We start from the raw sequence: 19,095 nt of genomic DNA on the forward strand, positions 1-19,095 counted from the left end.
TGGCAGAAGGTGGGGGACCTGAATCCCGAAAAGTGGGTTGAGGACTGGAGACCGGCCACAGGTCAGCTGGTCTGTTGCCCAGCGTCAGAGCAACTTGGGGGAACAAGGGGCTTCAGCTATGGCACAGCTAAGTCCGAGTGGAGCTGCAACTCAACAGAAACATGGGGCTGTTGCAGCTCAATGGGAACAAGCAAAAATGTACCCATTGTATTTTTAGGAAGATGTGTAACAATGTCAGATTGGGAAATCTTATTTCTCAAGAACTATTGACGTCATGAAAGGAGCACATTTCTTTGTCAACGTGTCCTGTGAAGTAATGCTGCCATATTGTGCTGTTTGCACTCCACAATCTACTGATCGCTATTTCCAACACTGATGTTTGGACATGCTGGTGCCTGAAGATGAGTTTGTTATACCAGTCTGTGGACTGCTGATCTGTAGAGCTGTAATGTTTAGGCTACACCAGACATGGTATGTTGCAGCTGAATGCTGCTGGGGTGTGTTACCTTTCTTTTACGGCAGCATGTGGATGTGGCATGTCAGGGGAATTCTAGGTGAAACTAAGCTATATTAAAATATTTCTGTAATGTTCTTCTCATTGTATTTGCAAATTGTTAAAACAGGGGTGTACTCCTGTACCCTGACTCCACTGCACACATCAGTGGAGTCATCATGTCTTGTCTTCCACTTATTACAGCCAGACGTAAAAGAGCAAAATATTATCATGATAGGCCAAAATGTATACTCTTTCATCCGTCAGTCAATGGGATTCTCATCAGCATTTTAACATTATTATTTTTTTCCTCACTCATCATTTATCATTTTTACAACTCATAAAAAATACACTTATGTCTCCAAATAGATACAGCCATTATTATTTGTGTGTATGTGCGTGTGTATACGTGTGTGTGTGTGTGTCTCCACTGGCTGCGAACTGTGCTCAACACTGCAAACATCTTTGTCACATCATCTGTGCACCTTTCTATTAAGACAATACATTGAGGACCACTGAACTGAGGACATTTGTATATTTATTGCTAAGTTTGTTTGTGTGTTGCCTAATTCAAACTTTTTATCTTTGTGATCTGACTTGTTTCTGCCATCTAACTCGTGTTCCTGTGGAGGTTGAAAGCACTTATTGTAGTTTGCTTTGGATACAAGCTTATATCAAATGTTTGTTCAGTTATCACCTCAGTAAATACAGTGAATGGTACAGTATACTGCACCATTACCCCAACCTTATTTATTCAATGTAAACAACAAGACATTTTGACACAGCATTTTATCCCTAACTTTTATTCTACTTGTCCCAATCATAACTTGTGCATTCTACACTAGTTGGCTATCTATAGTGTAAACACACACTGTAATTGTATAGTTTGTCTTCCAGTCATTAACACATGCAAATAATCCTTCAGAAGTAGCATCTGTCTAGCAAACCCAGGAGATCTACATACACGTCCAAAAACACAAAGATTGGTATCTTAACCGTCTTAACTGTGGAAAAATGCAGCCCTTCAGGTTCTTCTACTGTTACCTACTACTAACCTTCCTTTAAATGCTGAGAGAACAGAATCAGAACCCTGTATAAAACCTGAGTTCCTGTAGATCATCTAGCTCCTGGATCATTCTATACTCTGTATCTCCAGGATGTGGTCCAGTTTTTAACCTTTTGTTGTTTAGTTTTTCCCAGTAATGACTCCAGTTTCCGTCACTGTCTGCTCCATAACCAAACACACTGACCTAGGAAAACAAAAGTAACCAATGTCAGGAACTGAGGACATAGTACCAGTCATTAAACAAGTCATTCATTATTTGCATCCACTTGTTAATTATTAGTGTTACAGCAACACTGGTGACATTCACAAGTAGAACTCTAACTTAAAAATGAACTTACCTCGTCACACATATGAAGGGCAAGAATCAAAGCCAGAAAGCCGGTGGAGGGGTACTTGCCCTTCTTTTCCAGCCACAGGTCATGAACATACCTCATAAAAGCTGGATTAAGGACCATCACCTGTTGTGAATCAGAATTAGACTTTAAACCTATTTTTATGAACCATGACCTTTGCAGCCAAAAACATTTATTGTTAAATGCATTCAAAATAATACTCACCAAATCATTGTTAGCTTTGATTTTTGATTTAAAACCCCAACGTGGTCTGTTGAAACAAACATGAAATGTCACACTTAATATCATCCGACATCCATCGGCCAGCGAAGGCCCTCTTGAAAGTGATGGGAGTATTATTATTTTTATTATACCGAATGAATCGCCTTTTTGAGGGCCTAAACACAGTCAAAAACTCACCAAAAGTTGCAGTCGCATCAGGCCTGGTGCAAATTTATGTATTTCAAGGGGTTTGTTAATAATCGCTCAAAAATGGCTCGCTAGCGCCCCCCCCCCAGTCTATATCCACGACGCTCCACTTCCGGTGCTGCAGCAAATTCCGCCGGATGCATGTCTTTTCTCCAATGTCTGTTTCCTTCTGCTTTCTTTGTGTTGTAATTTTAAACTCCGGTGGATTTATGAGGACTATGGTTAACTGCTCCTCAGATCTCTGCAGGGTAAATCCAGACAGCTAGCTAGACTATCTGTCCAATCTGAGTTTTCTGTTGCACGACTAAAACAACTTTTGAACGTACACGTTCCACCAAAACAAGTTCAGAGGTCAGAGGAGAATGGGCCGACTGATTCCAGCTGATAGAAGATCAACTTTGACTCAAATAACCACTCATTACAACTGAGGTATGCAGCAAAGCATTTGTGAAGCCACAACGCGCACAACCTTGAGGCGGATGGGCTACACCAGCAGAAGACCCCACCGGGTACCACTCATCTCCACTAAAAATAGGAGAATGAGGCTACAATTTGCACAAGCTCACCAAAATTGGAGAGTAGAAAACTGTACAAATTTTGCCTGGTCTGAGGAGTCTCAATTTTTGTTGAGACATTCAGATGGTAGAGTCAGAATTTGGCATAAACAGAATGAGGTGGTGGTGGTGTAATGGTGTGGGGATCCGTCATGCCTTGTTACCACTGGGCAGGCTGGTGGTGGTGGTGTACTGGTGTGGGGATCCGTCATGCCTTGTTACCACTGGGCAGGCTGGTGGTGGTGGTGTAATGGTGTGGGGATCCGTCATGCCTTGTTACCACTGGGCATGCTGCTGGTGGTGGTGTAATGGTGTGGAGGATGTTTTCTTGGCACACTTTAGGCCCCTTAGTACCAACTGGGCATCATTTAAATGCCACAGCCTACCTGAGCATTGTTTCTGACCATGTCCATCCCTTTTTGACCACCATGTACCCATCCTCTGATGGCTACTTCCAGCAGGATAATGCACCATGTCACATGGTTTGAATCATTTTAAATTGGTTTCTTGAACATGGCAATGAGTTCACTGTAATAAAATGGCCCCCACAGTCACCAGATCTCAACCCAATAGAACATCTTTGGGATGTGGTGGAATGGGAGCTTCGTTCCCTGGATGTGCATCCCACAAATCTCCATCAACTGCAAAATGCTATCCTATCAATATGGGCCAACATTTCTAAATAATGCTTCCAGCATCTTGTTGAATCAATGCCACGAAGAATTCAGGCAGTTCTGAAGGCGAAAGGGGGTCAAACACGGTAGAAGTAGGGTGTTCCTGATAATCCTTTAGGTGAGTGTATATTATATCTCATTCAGTCTGCCAGCATTACCTGAGGGTGTGTGACGCTACGCAGAAAAGAGAGAGAGAGGGAGCGGAAGAAAAGGTGGAATTTTCTGAAAATGAAGCGAGAACATTTTTTTATATATTTTAGTCTCGTCTTTCCTTTGACAACGATATTGCATGTTGATATCGTCACACGTTTAATCACGGTGGTATCGTCTCGTCTTGTCATTGGATAAAAGTTGTTAACGGACACGTATCGCCATAGTTTTTTTACAAAATAAACACTGCAAGGGACAAAGGATCACATAGTCCATAAAACTCAGACTCACCGTCCTTTGAATCCTGTGGTGAGGGCCTTTGTGAGCCATTCAAAATCAACTATCTTAAATGGAGCCAGCACAAGATGAGTGGTGTTATCTAAATCCATAGAACTCTCTGGATACATGACACGATGAGTTGTTCTGGTCCCAACATCTGCTTCATAGCCTTTGATTCGACCAGTATTCACTCTAAATAGAGAGCAGAGGGATATTAGATTAGATTCAACTTTATTGTCATTGTGCAGAGTACAAAGACAACGAAATGCAGTTTGTGTCTAACCAGAAGTGCAAAAAAAGCAGAAAAGTCCATGTGATATGGAAAGTATAGACAGGTGGTGCATAGGCAGGACAAGAAATATATTGCAGTGTTATAAGAGCAGAATAAATATGGCTATGTAATCAGAATCAGAATCAGAATCAGAATCAGAAAAAGCTTTAATGCCAAGTACGTTTACACACACGAGGAATTTGTCCTGGTGCTGTAGGTGCATGTCACATTAAAGCAACACGCACAGACACACCGAGTCGCCATAAATGCGGCGCCAAAACAACTCTCCCTTAACTCTCGCAGGGAGAATACAGCATCACATGAGGAGAGGAGAGGGAAAAAAAGCAACTCACAGACTATCCTCATAAAGATAAGAACAGTGTGGGAACAGGAAAAAAACCTCAGCACATAGGCACACAAACAGTACATTTGCACTGCTGAACATAACATAACATAACATAACATAACATAACATAACATAAATGTACAGTTGCACATTTGCTGCGAAGGCGTTGGACTGGGGAGAGGGTAGGTTGGGGGAGTTTGGCCTGCTGAGAAACGCACAGCCCGGCAGTCCCACTAGTGGCCCAGTCCGCAGAATGTTATAGCGAAAACACAGCACGTTGCCATGGTGACACCCTTGAACAGTCCAGAACCGATACGACAATCAGCAGGCAGTGGGGGAGACGGGGGAGGAACCAAGAGCATCTCGCTTGCAGAGCCCCAACAGGGTGACTGTTTGTTCCAAGAGACGGCCTTGGCAAGGCCGTTCAGGATAAGGGAGCCGAAAGATTAAATTTGTTTTGTCTACGCGAATGGCTGCTCTAATTTAAACATTCATTCTATTGTCCAACTACACACTGTTCAACTGGTCAATTTTTCTTTCCAAATCCATGACCTTCCTCATGATGGTATCCAAGCCGCGGGTCATTACCATGTTGGTTTCCATCACGCGATTAATAGTTCCAGTTTGCAAACTGATCGCTTTTCCGACAGCTTCAGTCAGGCCAGGCAGCTTCCTTGGGCTTTGGACAGCTACCAAAGTCTTTCCAATTCTTCGATAAACCAGAGCGAAGCATCCTCCAATCAGCAACATTCCAGTTATCAGGGTTCCAAATAGGTAGATATCCTCAACGTCCTCCACGGAAAGAGCAGAGAGACACACGACACGCCATTTCTCCCAGCCGTCCATCGTATACCCCGCAGCAAACGTTCCGTCAGGACATGCTGGCTCACCCGAACCAGTGCTCCTCCTCGAGAATACAGTGTCAATTGCGTTGAGAGACCAGTTAATCAATTCCATGATTTTTAGGTATTTGTAGAGCCTTGCAGGGAGAGTCTCTAAAAAGTTAACAGCAGACAACACAAGACAAGATAGCAAGCAGGGTAGGCCTGGGAGGGAGAGGGAGAAAAAGCGACCGCCTTCGCTGAGAGCTGGAAAGAGAGCCAATGAGAGAACAATGTACGAACAACATGTACAGATATGTGCAGTGTAGTAGCAGTGACATTATAATAGTAGTAAGAATAATATAGATCCATCTTCGTCCGCTTATCCGGTAACGGGTCGCGGGGGTAGCAGCTCCAGCAGGGGACCCCAAACTTCCCTTTCCCGAGCCACATTAACCAACTCCGACTGGGGGATCCCGAGGCGTTCCCAGGCCAGGTTGGAGATATAATCCCTCCACCTAGTCCTGGGTCTTCCCCGAGGCCTCCTCCCAGCTGGACGTGCCTGGAACACCTCCCTAGGGAGGCGCCCAGGGGGCATCCTTACCAGATGCCCGAACCACCTCAACTGGCTCCTTTCGACGCGAAGGAGCAGCGGCTCTACTCCGAGCTCCTCACGGATGACTGAGCTTCTCACCCTATCTCTAAGGGAGACGCCAGCCACCCTCCTGAGGAAACCCATTTCGGCCGCTTGTACCCTGGATCTCGTTCTTTCGGTCATGACCCAGCTTTCATGACCATAGGTGAGGGTAGGAACGAAAACTGACCGGTAGATCGAGAGCTTTGCCTTCTGGCTCAGCTCTCTTTTCGTCACAACGGTGCGATAATATAGATATATACAGTTATTAGCAGAATATATAATAAGAAAAACAGTAAATACGGATATTCTGTCTGAACCATATAGACAGATGTACAGTATAGTACAGTTATGTACAGTGTGGTAACATTATAAGAGTATGAAGAAAAAGTGTATGTGCAGGATGAATAGTATGAAGAGCAGTATAATCTGGCTATGTTTAGGTGTAATTACAGTACGTACATTTGTAAAAAAATAAATAGAACAGTATGGGTGGAATAGGGTAGTACAAATTGTCCGTGTGTGTGTGTGTGTGTGTGTGTGTGTGTGTGTCCCTTACGCAAGCATCGCTTGCCCTGGATGGTCTCGATGGAGAGGGGTGAGGAACCGGTGATGTGTTGTGCTGTTTTCACCACCCTCTGCAGTGCTTTCCGGTCACAGGCAGAGCAGGTGCCATACCAAACTGTGACACAGTTGGTGAGGATGCTCTCGATGGTGCAGCCGTAGAAGTTCACCAGGCTCTGAGGAGACAGATGGACCTTCTTGAGTCTCCTCAGAAAGAAGAGATGCTGTTAAGCCTTCTTGATCAGGGTAGAGGTGTTGAGGGTCCAAGAGAGGTCCTCAGAGATGTGGACACCCAGAAACTTGAAGCTGGTGACACGCTCCACCTCAGTCCTGTTGATGAGAATGGGGGTGTGTGTGCTAGCTTTAGACTTCCTGAAGTCCACAATGAGCTCTTTGGTCTTGTTGGTGTTGAGAGCCAGGTTGTTGTCAGTGGACCACGATGATAGGTGCTGGACCTCCTCCTTGTAGGCCGTCTCATTGTTGTTGCTGATGAGACCAATCACCGTAGTGTCGTCTGCAAACTTGACAATGGTGTTAGAGCCATGTACAGATGTGCAGTCGTAGGTGAAGAGGGAGTAAAGGAGAGGGCTCAGCACACAACCCTGTGGTACGCCGGTGTTCAGGGGGATGGTTGAGGAGGTGTGATTATCTAACCTAACAGACTGAGGTCTGTTGGTTAGGACGTCCAGAATCCAGTTACAGAGGGAGGTATTGATGCCCGGTTCACTGAGTTTGGTGATCAGTTTGGAGGGGATGATGGTGTTGAATGCTGAACTGAAGTCAATGAACAGCATTCTCACATAGGTGTTGATATTGTCAAGGTGGGACAGGGCAGAGTGAAGTGCCGTAGAGATGGCATCCTTTGTGCTCCTGTTCTGACGGTAGGTAAATTGGAAGCGGTCCAGTGAGGGTGGTAAGCAGGTCTTGAGATGGACCAGGACCAGCCTCTCGAAGCACTTCATAATGATGGGAGTGAGTGCAACTGGACGGAAGTCATTAAGGCTTGTTGCAGTGGAGTGTTTTGGCACCAGCATGATGGAGGTGGTTTTAAGGTTTTTTTTTATTTAATTCACATGTCACTGTGCTTGGCAGAAATACATCGAGGGACTGCTTGAATTTTCACTTTTAGTTTCTGACATTGAAGAAACAACTTTGATGTTTTTTTTCCACTGACTCAACTCATTGTGACAAAGACAATATTAGAAGAAAACAGCTTTCTTTAGCCTGAGGACTTACCGTATGATGACATCGTGGAAATCTATGAGCGGTCCATAATGTGATCTCCTCAAATTCACAGAATTCCCCACCACAGCACAAGTCCTGCAGCGGTCAGGGCTGGATTCTAGAAGATCTGGACTGGGTGGGACCGTCAGAAACAGCCTGTCCACTGTTTGTCTGAAGGTACTGAAGTTGCCCTTTTCACTCTGTAAGCGCTGTCAGGCACACCAAACAAATGGATTGACTATATAAACACAATGGCAGGGGTTGTCACCACAGTGATGATGACTGTTGATTATATTTTATTCCCTGATCTGAAGTGCAGGTTGAGAGACTGTTTTCTTGCAAGTTTACAACTTACCTTCCACCAGTTGAAAACGTCCTCTGAGAGATTGTAGTTTGCTGACAAAAATGGTTCAACAGATTTGTTGAAACGCTTCATAAACCACAGATCATCTTCAGATAAACATCGCTCACAAGCACAGGGGCTTTTCTCCTGAGGCAGGGAGCATGGCCTATATCCTCTCCATGACACATATATAGTAGTCACACACAGCAGGACAATGAGCGCCCTCTCTTTTAGTTTCATCTTGGCTGTGTGACACTTCTGATTTGGAAACAACAGCTCCAATCTATAGACAAAATATCTGGCGAAATATACACAAGAGAGACTACAATCATAAATGAGGAAAAACTTGTCATATTTTTTATTTAAAGTAGTTAATAATGATACGTCTTTATTGTTTTCCCTTGATTCCTGTAGTCATATTTCCATTTATTTATTAGGCAAAATATAAATAAAATCAATGAAAAATATGTTTGGTTAAATTAATAATAATAGTCACAATAATAAGTTAAAATTGATTGTTTTATTTTTGTCCTACCTGATGAGAGTAAATCCGCTTCTACTCCAGTTATATTGAGAAAATATCTGACGTCTGACTCTAAGAGTATCGGAGGATGATGATCAACTAGCTGAATGCCATATGTACAGTATGCTTTGTATCCGTGCCAGGATAGAGTCTAAGATAATTGGAACACTGTGGTGAAGGGGTGTGGTTTGTACACATTTGTCCAAATCCATCCAAACATTAATTTTAACAAATAAATAATATATTTTCTGTGAAAACTTTCAGATTTTCAGGCTTCTGCCATTTTATTAACATAGGCTGCCCCCCCAGCCGGGTCAGAGCAACTTGGGGGAACAAGGGGCTTCAGCTATGGCACAGCTAAGTCCAAGTGGAGCTGCAACTCAACAGAAACATGGGGCTGTTGCAGCTCAATGGGAACAAGCAAAAATGTACCCCATTGTATTTTTAGGAAGATGTCAGATTGGGAAATCTTATTTCTCAAGAACTATTGACATCATGAAAGGAGCACATTTCTTTGTCAACGTGTCCTGTGAAGTAATGCTGCCATATTGTGCTGTTTGCACTCCACAATCTACTGATCGCTATTTCCAACACTGATGTTTGGACATGCTGGTGCCTGAAGATGAGTTTGTTATACCAGTCTCTGGACTGCTGATCTGTAGAGCTGTAATGTTTAGGCTACACCAGACATGGTATGTTGCAGCTGAATGCTGCTGGGGTGTGTTACCTTTCTTTTACGGCAGCATGTGGATGTGGCATGTCAGGGGAATTCTAGGTGAAACTAAGCTATATGGAAATATTTCTGTAATGTTCTTCTCATTGTATTTGCAAATTGTTAAAACAGGGGTGTACTCCTGTACCCTGACTCCACTGCACACATCAGTGGAGTCATCATGTCTTGTCTTCCACTTATTACAGCCAGATGTAAAAGAGCAACATATTATCAGGCCAAAATGTATACTCTTTCATCCGTCAGTCAATGGGATTCTCATCAGCATTTTAACATTATTATTTTTTTCTCTCACTCATCATTTATCATTTTTACAACCCATAAAAATACACTTACAGTATGTCTCCAAATAGTGGGTGTGCATGTGCATGTGTATGTATGTATGTATGTATGTAAGTGTGTGTGTGTGTGTATGTGTGTGTGTGTGTGTGTGTGTGTGTGTGTGTGTCTCCACGGGCTGAGAATGTAATGACCTCAGACCCGAAACTGGTGGACTCAAATGCACGACTCTAAAGCAGTAGTAGGTATAACAAAAGTAATTTACTGGGCAAAGTTCAATCAACACAAAACATCACTCACACTGAGGATTAAAGTACAAACAAAGAAAAAATGCTTCAATCAAAACCTGATAACATGAAAGTATGGCTGGGATGTTTGACGAGACTATCATACAGACTGAACAAGACAAACTGGCAACAAGACAAAGGGAGACAAGGACTATTTATACATTATGTAGGGGAATACAGGTGAAACCAATCAGGGGCGGGGTAGACAAACACAATGGTGGGAAATTCACACAAAGGGAGGAAGTCAGGGTCTGAAACGAGAGGGAAAAGGTGAGTACAAAATAAAACAGGAAGTGCACAATGAGACTAGACATGAGTGACTTTAACTTAACATAAAGTGCTCATGACAACAAAGGACTAAACATGAAACAAGAATAAAATTAACATACTTGACGAGACACAACAGGGATCTGTGCTCAACAGTACACGCATCTTTGTCACATCCTCTGTGCATGTTTTTATTAAGACAATACATAGAGGACCTCTGAACTGAGGACATTTGTGTATTTATTGCTAATTTAGTTTGTGTGTTGCCTAATTTAAACATTTTGGGCCCTATTTTAACGATCTAAGCGCACGGCGTGAAGCGCATGGCGCAAGTGCATTTAGGGCGTGTCCAAAGCCACCTCTTCTAGTTTGACGGCAGAAAATAGGGTCCGTGCGCCGGGCGCATGGTTCAAAAGGGTTGTACTTAGTATCTTCATTAATTCGTAGGTGTGTTTTGGGCGTAACATGCAATAAACCAGAGTGTCATCTCCCATTCCCTTTAAAAGCCAGGCGCGTTTGTACCTTGGCACATTCAATTCAATTCAATTCAATTTTATTTATAGTATCAAATCATAACAAGAGTTATCTCGAGACACTTTACAGATAGAGTAGGTCTAGACCAAACTCTGTACTTTACGAAGCCCCAACTATTACAGTGGTTGCCTCAAGAGCAAGCATTAGCAGTAGCTATTGCGACAGTGGCAAGGAAAAACTCCCTTTTTTGTTAGGAAGAAACCTCGTACAGACCCAGACTCTTGGTAGGCGGTGTCTGACGGCACCAGTTGGGGGAGTGGTGAATGGTGGCAATAATAGTCATAATAAAGATAGTGAAGCAGTGATCACAATGGTAGTCATAGTAGTTCATGTCATAGTAGGGCACAGCAGGGCGTTACGGGGTGTAGTGTGGCACAGCAGCCTGGGAGGACGCGGTTGGACGCGGCAGGACGCAGTCGGACACTGCGGGGAAACGCAGAGCGTAGCAGGGTGTAGTAAGTCCATAGCGTCAGCTGCACCCAGGACCCCGGTGTAGGTGCCACCCAATTCCAAGGCGATGTTCTGGGTGAAGAAGAAGCAAAGGGACTCCGGGGAGAAAACTCCCCAGAGCTAGGTTAGTAACAGGCATTTCTGGGACTAAGATGCACACAAAAGGAGACAAGTGAAAAGAGAGAAGAGGGAGCGGCTCATTGTGTCCTTGGAAGGAGCTTCCCACAGCAGTCTAGAGTTATAATAGCATAACTAAGAGAGGCAGGCTAAAGAGAGGGGCCCTGGACCGGGCTCGTACTCTCCCCTGCCGGAACGGGCTTGTACTTCCTGCCTCCCTCTACTCTACTCTACTATGCTGCAACTCCTCACTCCCTAACTATAAGCTTTATCAAAGATGATGGTTTTCAGTTTATTCTTAAATGTGGCGACGGTGTCAGCCCCCCGAACCCAAGTTGGGAGCTGGTTCCACAGGAGAGGAGCCTGGTAGCTGAAGGCTCTGGCTCCGATTCTACTTTTAGAGACTCTAGGAACCACAAGTAGCTCTGAGTTCTGGGAGCGCAGTGCTCTAGTGGGACAATAAGGTACTAAAAGCTCTTCTATGTATGATGGTGCTTGACCATTTAGTGCTTTGTAGGTCAGGAGAAGGATTTTAAATTCAATCCTGGATTTTACAGGAAGCCAATGCAGAGAAGCTAATACAGGAGAAATGTGATCTCTTTTGTTAGTTCTTGTCAGAACACGTGCTGCAGCATTCTGGATCAGCTGGAGGGTCTTGAGGGACTTATTTGAGCAGCCTGATAGTAAAGAATTACAGTAGTCCAGCCGGGAAGTTACGAATGCATGGACTAGTTTTTCAGCATCATTTTGAGACAGGATGTTCCTGATTTTGGCAATGTTACGAAGATGGAAAAAGGCTGTTCTTGAGGTTTGTTTTAAGTGGGCGTTAAAGGATAGATCCTGGTCAAAAATGATTCCTAGATTTCTGACAGTAGTGCTGGAGGCCAGGGCAATACCATCTAGGGTAGCTATATATTTAGATAATGAAGTTCGGTGGTGCTTGGGTCCCAGCACAATAACTTCCGTTTTGTTTGAGTTTAACATCAGAAAATTGTGGGTCATCCAGGATTTTATATCTTTAATGCACGCTTGAAGTTTAGCTAACTGATCGTTTTCGTCGGGCTTAATTGACAGATATAATTGGGTGTCGTCTGCGTAACAGTGAAAGTTAATTGAGTGTTTCCTAATAATATTGCCTAGAGGAAGCATATATAAAGAGAATAGAATTGGTCCAAGCACTGAGCCTTGAGGAACGCCATGGCTAACTTTAGCGTATTTGGATGGTTTATCGTTAATATTAACAAATTGGGATCGCTCAGAAAAATAGGACTTAAACCAGCTTAGTGCGATTCCTTTAATGCCAACTAAATGTTCCAGTCTCTGTAAGAGGATGGTATGGTCAATAGTGTCGAATGCAGCACTAAGATCTAATAAGACAAGTACGGAGACAAGTCCTTTGTCAGCAGCAGTTAGAAGGTCGTTAGTGATTTTCACCAGTGCCGTCTCTGTGCTATGATGCATTCTAAATCCTGACTGAAAGTCTTCAAATAGACTATTTCTATGCAGAAAGTCACACAATTGATTAGCGACTACCTTCTCAAGGATTTTGGAGAGAAACGGGAGGTTAGATATAGGTCTATAGTTGGCTAAGACCTCAGGGTCGAGGGTGGGTTTTTTCAGAATAGGTTTTATCACAGCTACTTTAAAAGACTGCGGTACGTGACCCGTTAATAAGGACATATTGATCGTATCTAGTAATGTGGTGTTGACCACGGGTAGTGCTTCTTTAAGTAGCTTCGTTGGAATGGGGTCTAAGAGACAGGTAGTTGGCTTAGCTGAAGAGACCCTTAACATTAATTGTTGGAGGTCTAAAGGATAAAAGCCGTCTAAATAAGTATCAGGTCTTATCGTTCTCTCTAGCCCTCCTGCGCCCAATGGTGAGTCGTTGGAAGCTGTGGGCAGAAGGTGATGAATTTTTTCTCTAATTGTTATAATTTTATCATTAAAAAAGGTCATGAAGTCATCACTGCTCAGAGCTATAGGAATAGATGGCTCAACAGAGCTATGACTCTCTGTCAGCCTGGCTACAGTGCTGAAAAGAAACCTTGGGTTGTTCTTATTTTCTTCTATTAGTATTGAGTAGTAGTCTGATCTGGCATTTCTGAGGGCCCTCCTATAATTTTTTAGACTATCTTGCCAATCCACACGAGATTCTTCCAGTTTGGTGGAACGCCATTTACTTTCAAGTTTTCGTGAGATTTGTTTTAATTTACGAGTTTGGGAGTTATACCAAGGTGCTAGTTTCCTTTCCTTCATCATCTTCTTTTTGATAGGAGCAACCGAGTCTAAAGTAGTCCTTAGGCAGGCCGTAGCAGCGTCTACAAAGTTATCAAGTTGGGAGGGACTAAAGTTAACATAACAGTCCTCTGTTATATTAAGGCATGACATTGAGTTAAGTGCTGTTGGAATATCTTCCTTAAATTTAGCTATAGCACTGTCAGATAAGCATCTAGTGTAGAAACTTTGATTTAATTTCGTATAGTCTGGTAGTAGGAATTCGAAAGTTATTAAAAAATGGTCTGATAATAAAGGATTCTGCGGAAATACTATTAAATCGTCAATTTTGATGCCATATTCTAGCACAAGGTCGAGGGTGTGGTTAAAACAGTGCGTGGCCTTATGCACCCTCTGACTGAAACCAATAGAATCTAGCAGTGAATTGAAAGCAGTACTAAGGCTATTGCTGTCAATGTCCACATGGATATTAAAATCACCTACAATAAGTACTTTGTCTGATTGAAGGACTACGCATGATAAAAACTCTGAGAATTCAGATAAAAACTCAGAATATGGACCTGGTGCTCGGTAAACAACAACGAATATAATTGGCTGTACTGTTTTCCATGTTGGGTGTTGAAGATTAAGAACAAGGCTTTCAAACGAGTTATAATTTAGTTTAGGTTTAGGATTAATTAACAGGCTCGAGTCAAATATGGCTGCAACTCCCCCTCCTCGGCCTGAGCCTCGTGGAATTTGGGTATTATTATGACTGGGAGGAGTGGCTTCGTTTAAACTAACATATTCGTCATGGCCCAGCCAGGTTTCGGTGAGGCAGAATAAATCAATGTGGTTATCTGATATCAATTCGTTTACCAATAATGCTTTCGATGACAGAGATCTAATATTTAATAGTCCACATTTGATTTTCCTATTCTGTTCTATCGTTGCAGTGGTTGTTTTAATTCCAATTAGGTTGTTTAGTATAGCACCTCTTTTGTTAGTGTTATGTTTAAACGGTCTCAGTCGGGGGACAGACACGGTGGTTATGGGATTATGAATGGGTGATTGCTCTGAAGGGAGCACAGAGGGGCGTGTAGCGCTGTATCTCTGATTATTGACTTTGGGAGAGTGTGTCTGGTCAGTGTGCTTGTGGGAGTGTTTACGGGATGTAAACAGTCAATCAGAGGTCTGGGTATGCAGGGCGTGGTGCAAATTTCCACGTAGCATCTGGCTTCCGTGTGTATTGGGATGAATCCCATCCCTGCTGAACAGGGAGCCACGTTCCCAAAACAGATTGAAGTTGTCAATAAAACCTATCCTGTGAATGCTGCATGTGAGCTGGAGCCAGGTGTTAAGGGAGAGTAGTCTACTAAAGAGGCCTGATCCGCGACCTAGAGATGGAAGTGGGCCCGAAATAAAAACCGACTTCCCAGTGCTTTTTAAAGCCTCAATGAGAGTGGTAAAGTCTCGCCTTGTGCGCTCACACTCCTGAATCCGAGTGGACATGTCGTTATGTCCACAATGGACCACGATGCGTTTGATAGAGGTCGGAAATGAGGGTATCAGGTCCATGACTTTAGCCAGGATGTCTGCAACTTTGGCTCCGGGAAAACAGTGTGTGACAGCATTATGAAACCGTAGGTCTCTAGTGATGGAGTCCCCAATAATTACTGTGGTTAGGGGGAAGAGCGGACGAGGAGTGGGGGGGTGTGGGTAGCCGGTGACGGGAGCAAAACAGTCAGTGTCGGTTTCAGATGGGCAGGGAAAAGAAGAGGAAGAATGCTTACCGTTCGGTTGTGGAGATTGTTTTTGAGGAACGTTGTCATTTGGCCGATCCAGGCAGTGTAGGCCACCGGACCGTCTGACTACCGCATCCCTCAGAAGCTTTCGCCGCGCGGTAGCAATCGTCTTCCGTGACGACGGCTGGTCAGTCTGCTTTGAAGCGGGGCGAGCCCGGTGAGCCGCACTGGCCACCACCGGCTCCGACTCCGACAAAGCATTGAAGCGGTTGGAGAGGCTGAGGGCAGGAGGCGATGGAGCCCTACCCGAGGATCTCTTTCGGCCGCAAACCACCTCAGTCCAGGGTGGCTTGATAACCGGTGTCGAGCAGGACGATGGGCGTGGGCAGGCAGCTGGGTCCCATGGCGCGGTATCCTGGAAGGCCGCCGAGAGAGATGAGATCCGGAGCGACTGATTATGGGCCACGTCGTTGTGTCTCTGGTGCTTCCACACACATACAAACTTTGAAAAAAATCCATCCATGCTGTTTAGAGTGAGATACAGTTTCTGAATGTGTCCTGCCTTCAGTCTCTGGGTGAGCTGTTCAAAATCGGCACGGCTTGTGACGTCACAAGCCGAAACGAGCAGGCTAACTGCAACCATTAGCTCGTTAGCATGCTAACGCTAATGCTAACCCTAGCATGCTACCTCGTTCTCAATAGCAAAGCACTGCTACAACACACACAAGTTCACCATAATCTACAAAAGAACTACTTACATGTGCGCCCTCATTTAGAAGTCTCCCAGTTAATCCTGCCTTGTAACTGACCGAAGTTGTAGAAACAGCCTTTCTTTTACTGTCTATGGAGCTAGCTAGCTGACATGATCTACATCTGAGCTACTGCACATGTGCAGTGCAATCAAAGATAGTACAGAAGAAGAAGAAGAAAAGAGGTCTCACTCTGTAGCTAAAACAGAGACCAGGTGAAAAGAGGATCTGCAGCAGTGAGAGAGAGCACTGCAGTACAACAAAAATATGGTGTTTTTTGAAAATTAAACCATGTAAACCTATTCTGGTACAACCTTAAAATACAATTATGAACCTGAAAATGAGCATAATATGGCTGCTTTAAAATAAAAATGAAATGCTGCACTATTTACTGTAGACCAGGTTTTTTGGTCAAAGGCGCGATCACTTACTGCTGTCTCAAGATAGCAATACGCCAAGAATTCACCTGAACACACCTCCTTGTAAGACCAGCACGCCCATGGGCACTGGATGGGAAATTGACAACTGCGTTGGTCTTAAACTAGCAAAGACACTTGGGTCGGGCTTTGCGCTGCACTGCGCCAGGTGCAAGATAGGGGCCTGAATCTTTGTGATCTGACTTGTTTCTGCCATTTAACTCGTGTTCCTGTGGAGGTTGAAAGCACTTATTGTAGTTTGCTTTGGACACAAGCTTATGTCAAATGTTTGTTCAGTTACCACATCAGTAAATAAGGTGCAGTATACTTCACCGTTACCCCAACCTTATTTATTAAATGTAAACAAGAATACATTTTGACACAGCTTTTTATCCCTAACTTTTATCCTACTTGTCCCAATCATAACTTGTGCATTCTACACTAGTTGGCTATCTATAGTGTAAACACACACTGTAATTGTATAGTTTGTCTTCCAGTCATTAACACACGCAAATAATCCTTCAAAAGTAGCATCTGTCTAGCAAACCCAGGAGATCTACATACACGTCCAAAAACACAAACATTGGTATCTTAACCGTCTTAATTGTGGAAAAAATGCAGCCCTTCAGGTTCTTCTACTGTTACCTACTACTAACCTTCCTTTAAATGCTGAGAGAAACATCAGAACCCTGTATAAAACTTGAGTTTCTGTTGCTCATCTAGCTCCTGGATCATTCTATACTCTGTACTACCAGGATGTGGTCGTTTTTCCCAGTAATGACTCCAGTTTCCATCACTGTCTGCTCCATAACCAAACACACTGACCCAGGGGCGGACTGGGACAAAAATTCAGCCCTGGCACCGAGCCCACATTACCATGCAGCTCCACCCACGGACACGTGCATTCACTAATTACATTTGTGTACAGATGGTGAAATAATTTAAGCAGTACCTTATGTAACACATTTTTAAACAGTTAATGTAAGTAACTGGCAAATAATGCTTACTACTTTTTAAAGAGCACACATTTATAACAAATGTACACATACTGTCTGTTTATGCCGTTTGCATACTGTCATTCTCTACAGTATGTTGTTCTTTGTTGTCACGGTCTGTCTGTTCGATTGTCCGTGTTTCTCTCTGTTGACACTATACATGTTGTCCGTCTGGTTCTCCATCTTTTCATCTGTTTTAACTCTCTAATTCAGCAATTTAAATATGTTTTTATGGCTGTCTGTAATTAGGAAATTTTGATGGTAAAAGACTTCAATTCCTGCATTCTGATACATTTTTGGGCACCAATTTATGCTAAAAACGTCTATATTTATGGCAAGGAAATCACAAAATTCTGGTGGCAGGTAACAATTTAAAATACAAAATATAATGGAATATTATTATATTCAGTAGTCCAGTAAGGGGGCTTTCACATCCAGGATATGGGCCGGATACGACAACACTTGACCCCAAGGTCCAGTTGTTTAATTAGCATGAACAGGGGTTTATAGTCACTTTTTTCCCCCAAGGAGCACGTTTTGCTCCCAAGTTGAAAAATGTAGGATCGAATTACAGAGGCTACTGCTTTTACTGCTAAATTGTAGAATAACACAATCATGTTATGGATACAAAACGTTATGAAGTGTAATGTTTTCTACATTGTATTGATCGAAAATGATCAGTGATGTTGAATATAGCCTACAGTGTAATGGACCACCACAATTCATGTATACATGTGAACCGTGGATTAATTGCAGAGTTTAACCTACATTAGTGTAAAACCTGACACTACGTGAATGGGGCACAGCAGAAAGATGGCGCAGAAAGACGCTGCTTGTTCAGGGTTTTCATGTGTGCTCCGCTTTGCATCAGGTGTTAAAACCAACTGTACCAAAACACTGAATTAGACTACTATTTAACGCGACAACGAGACATTTTTAACCGGTAATGAAACTGTCAATTTAATACTGATGCTGTCAGACGGCCGTGCGGACAGCAGTCAGAGCTCCGGCAGAGCTCTGTGCCCGTCAGCAGCGGCTTCTCGCTACTTCAGCCGGTCCCCTAGAGCAGCATGATCACCGGGAGGGTCCGGTAACAGCCTGAATCCTGCAAACGGAGATCCCGTTTAAAGGTGATGTGCTTGATTTTGACTGAATGTCCCAATTTGAGTAACTTCTGATTGGGTCAGTCGGTCCCATCTCAGGACCAGGCCGGCCGTTGCCGACTGGCCAAATGCTTAATAGTTATTGTTGTTATTATTATTATTATTATTATTATTATTACCATAGTGAAATTGTGCAAGTGATAAAAACTTGGCCTATGTGCTGTCGGCCTGTAAAGAAAATGTATTTGTATAAAAAAATTAAAAAAAATTCTGACCGGCCCACATTAAATAAAATGGTCCGGCCCTTCTGGCATTTGCCAGAATTGCCAGATGGCCAATCTGCCCCTGCACTGACCTAGGAAAACAAAAGTAACCAATGTCAGGAACTAAGGACGTAGTACCAGTCATTAAACAAGTCATTCATTATTTGCATCCACTTGTTAATTATTTGTTTGTTACAGCAACACTGGTGACATTCACAAGTAGAACTCTAACTTAAAAACGTA

General features: G+C 43.4%; 1 protein-coding gene and 1 long non-coding RNA gene across 2 annotated transcripts; both read right to left on the reverse strand.

Moving 5' to 3' along the window:
* Positions 1-1,228: 1,228 nt before the first annotated feature.
* On the reverse strand, positions 1,229-8,761 carry LOC116041246 (CMP-N-acetylneuraminate-beta-galactosamide-alpha-2,3-sialyltransferase 1-like). Its single transcript, XM_031287133.2, has 7 exons — positions 8,716-8,761; positions 8,193-8,463; positions 7,850-8,046; positions 3,990-4,169; positions 2,117-2,162; positions 1,898-2,017; positions 1,229-1,743 (listed from the first exon to the last, which is right to left on the reverse strand). The coding sequence occupies exons 2-7, from the start codon at positions 8,418-8,420 to the stop codon at positions 1,576-1,578; spliced, it is 939 nt and encodes a 312-aa protein (XP_031142993.1). The 5' UTR covers positions 8,421-8,463; positions 8,716-8,761; the 3' UTR covers positions 1,229-1,575.
* On the reverse strand, positions 1,229-17,250 carry LOC116041250. Its single transcript, XR_004102880.1, has 2 exons — positions 17,131-17,250; positions 1,229-1,431 (listed from the first exon to the last, which is right to left on the reverse strand). It is a non-coding gene; the product is annotated as an uncharacterized LOC116041250 (long non-coding RNA).
* Positions 17,251-19,095: the final 1,845 nt, after the last annotated feature.

This window comes from Sander lucioperca, chromosome 16 (genome assembly GCF_008315115.2).
Source record: "Sander lucioperca isolate FBNREF2018 chromosome 16, SLUC_FBN_1.2, whole genome shotgun sequence".
In the NCBI taxonomy this organism is placed as follows: Eukaryota; Metazoa; Chordata; class Actinopteri; order Perciformes; family Percidae; genus Sander; species Sander lucioperca.

Excerpts from the sequence above, each read along its gene's own strand:
- LOC116041246 (XM_031287133.2), bottom strand. The coding sequence starts at position 8,420 with ATGAAACTAAAAGAGAGGGCGCTCATTGTCCTGCTGTGTGTGACTACT. Across the intron at positions 2,163-3,989 it reads ACCACAGGATTCAAAGGACG|ACCACGTTGGGGTTTTAAAT; the intron begins GTGAGTCTGAGT and ends TTGTTTCAACAG. Across the intron at positions 1,744-1,897 it reads CCCTTCATATGTGTGACGAG|GTCAGTGTGTTTGGTTATGG; the intron begins GTAAGTTCATTT and ends TTGTTTTCCTAG.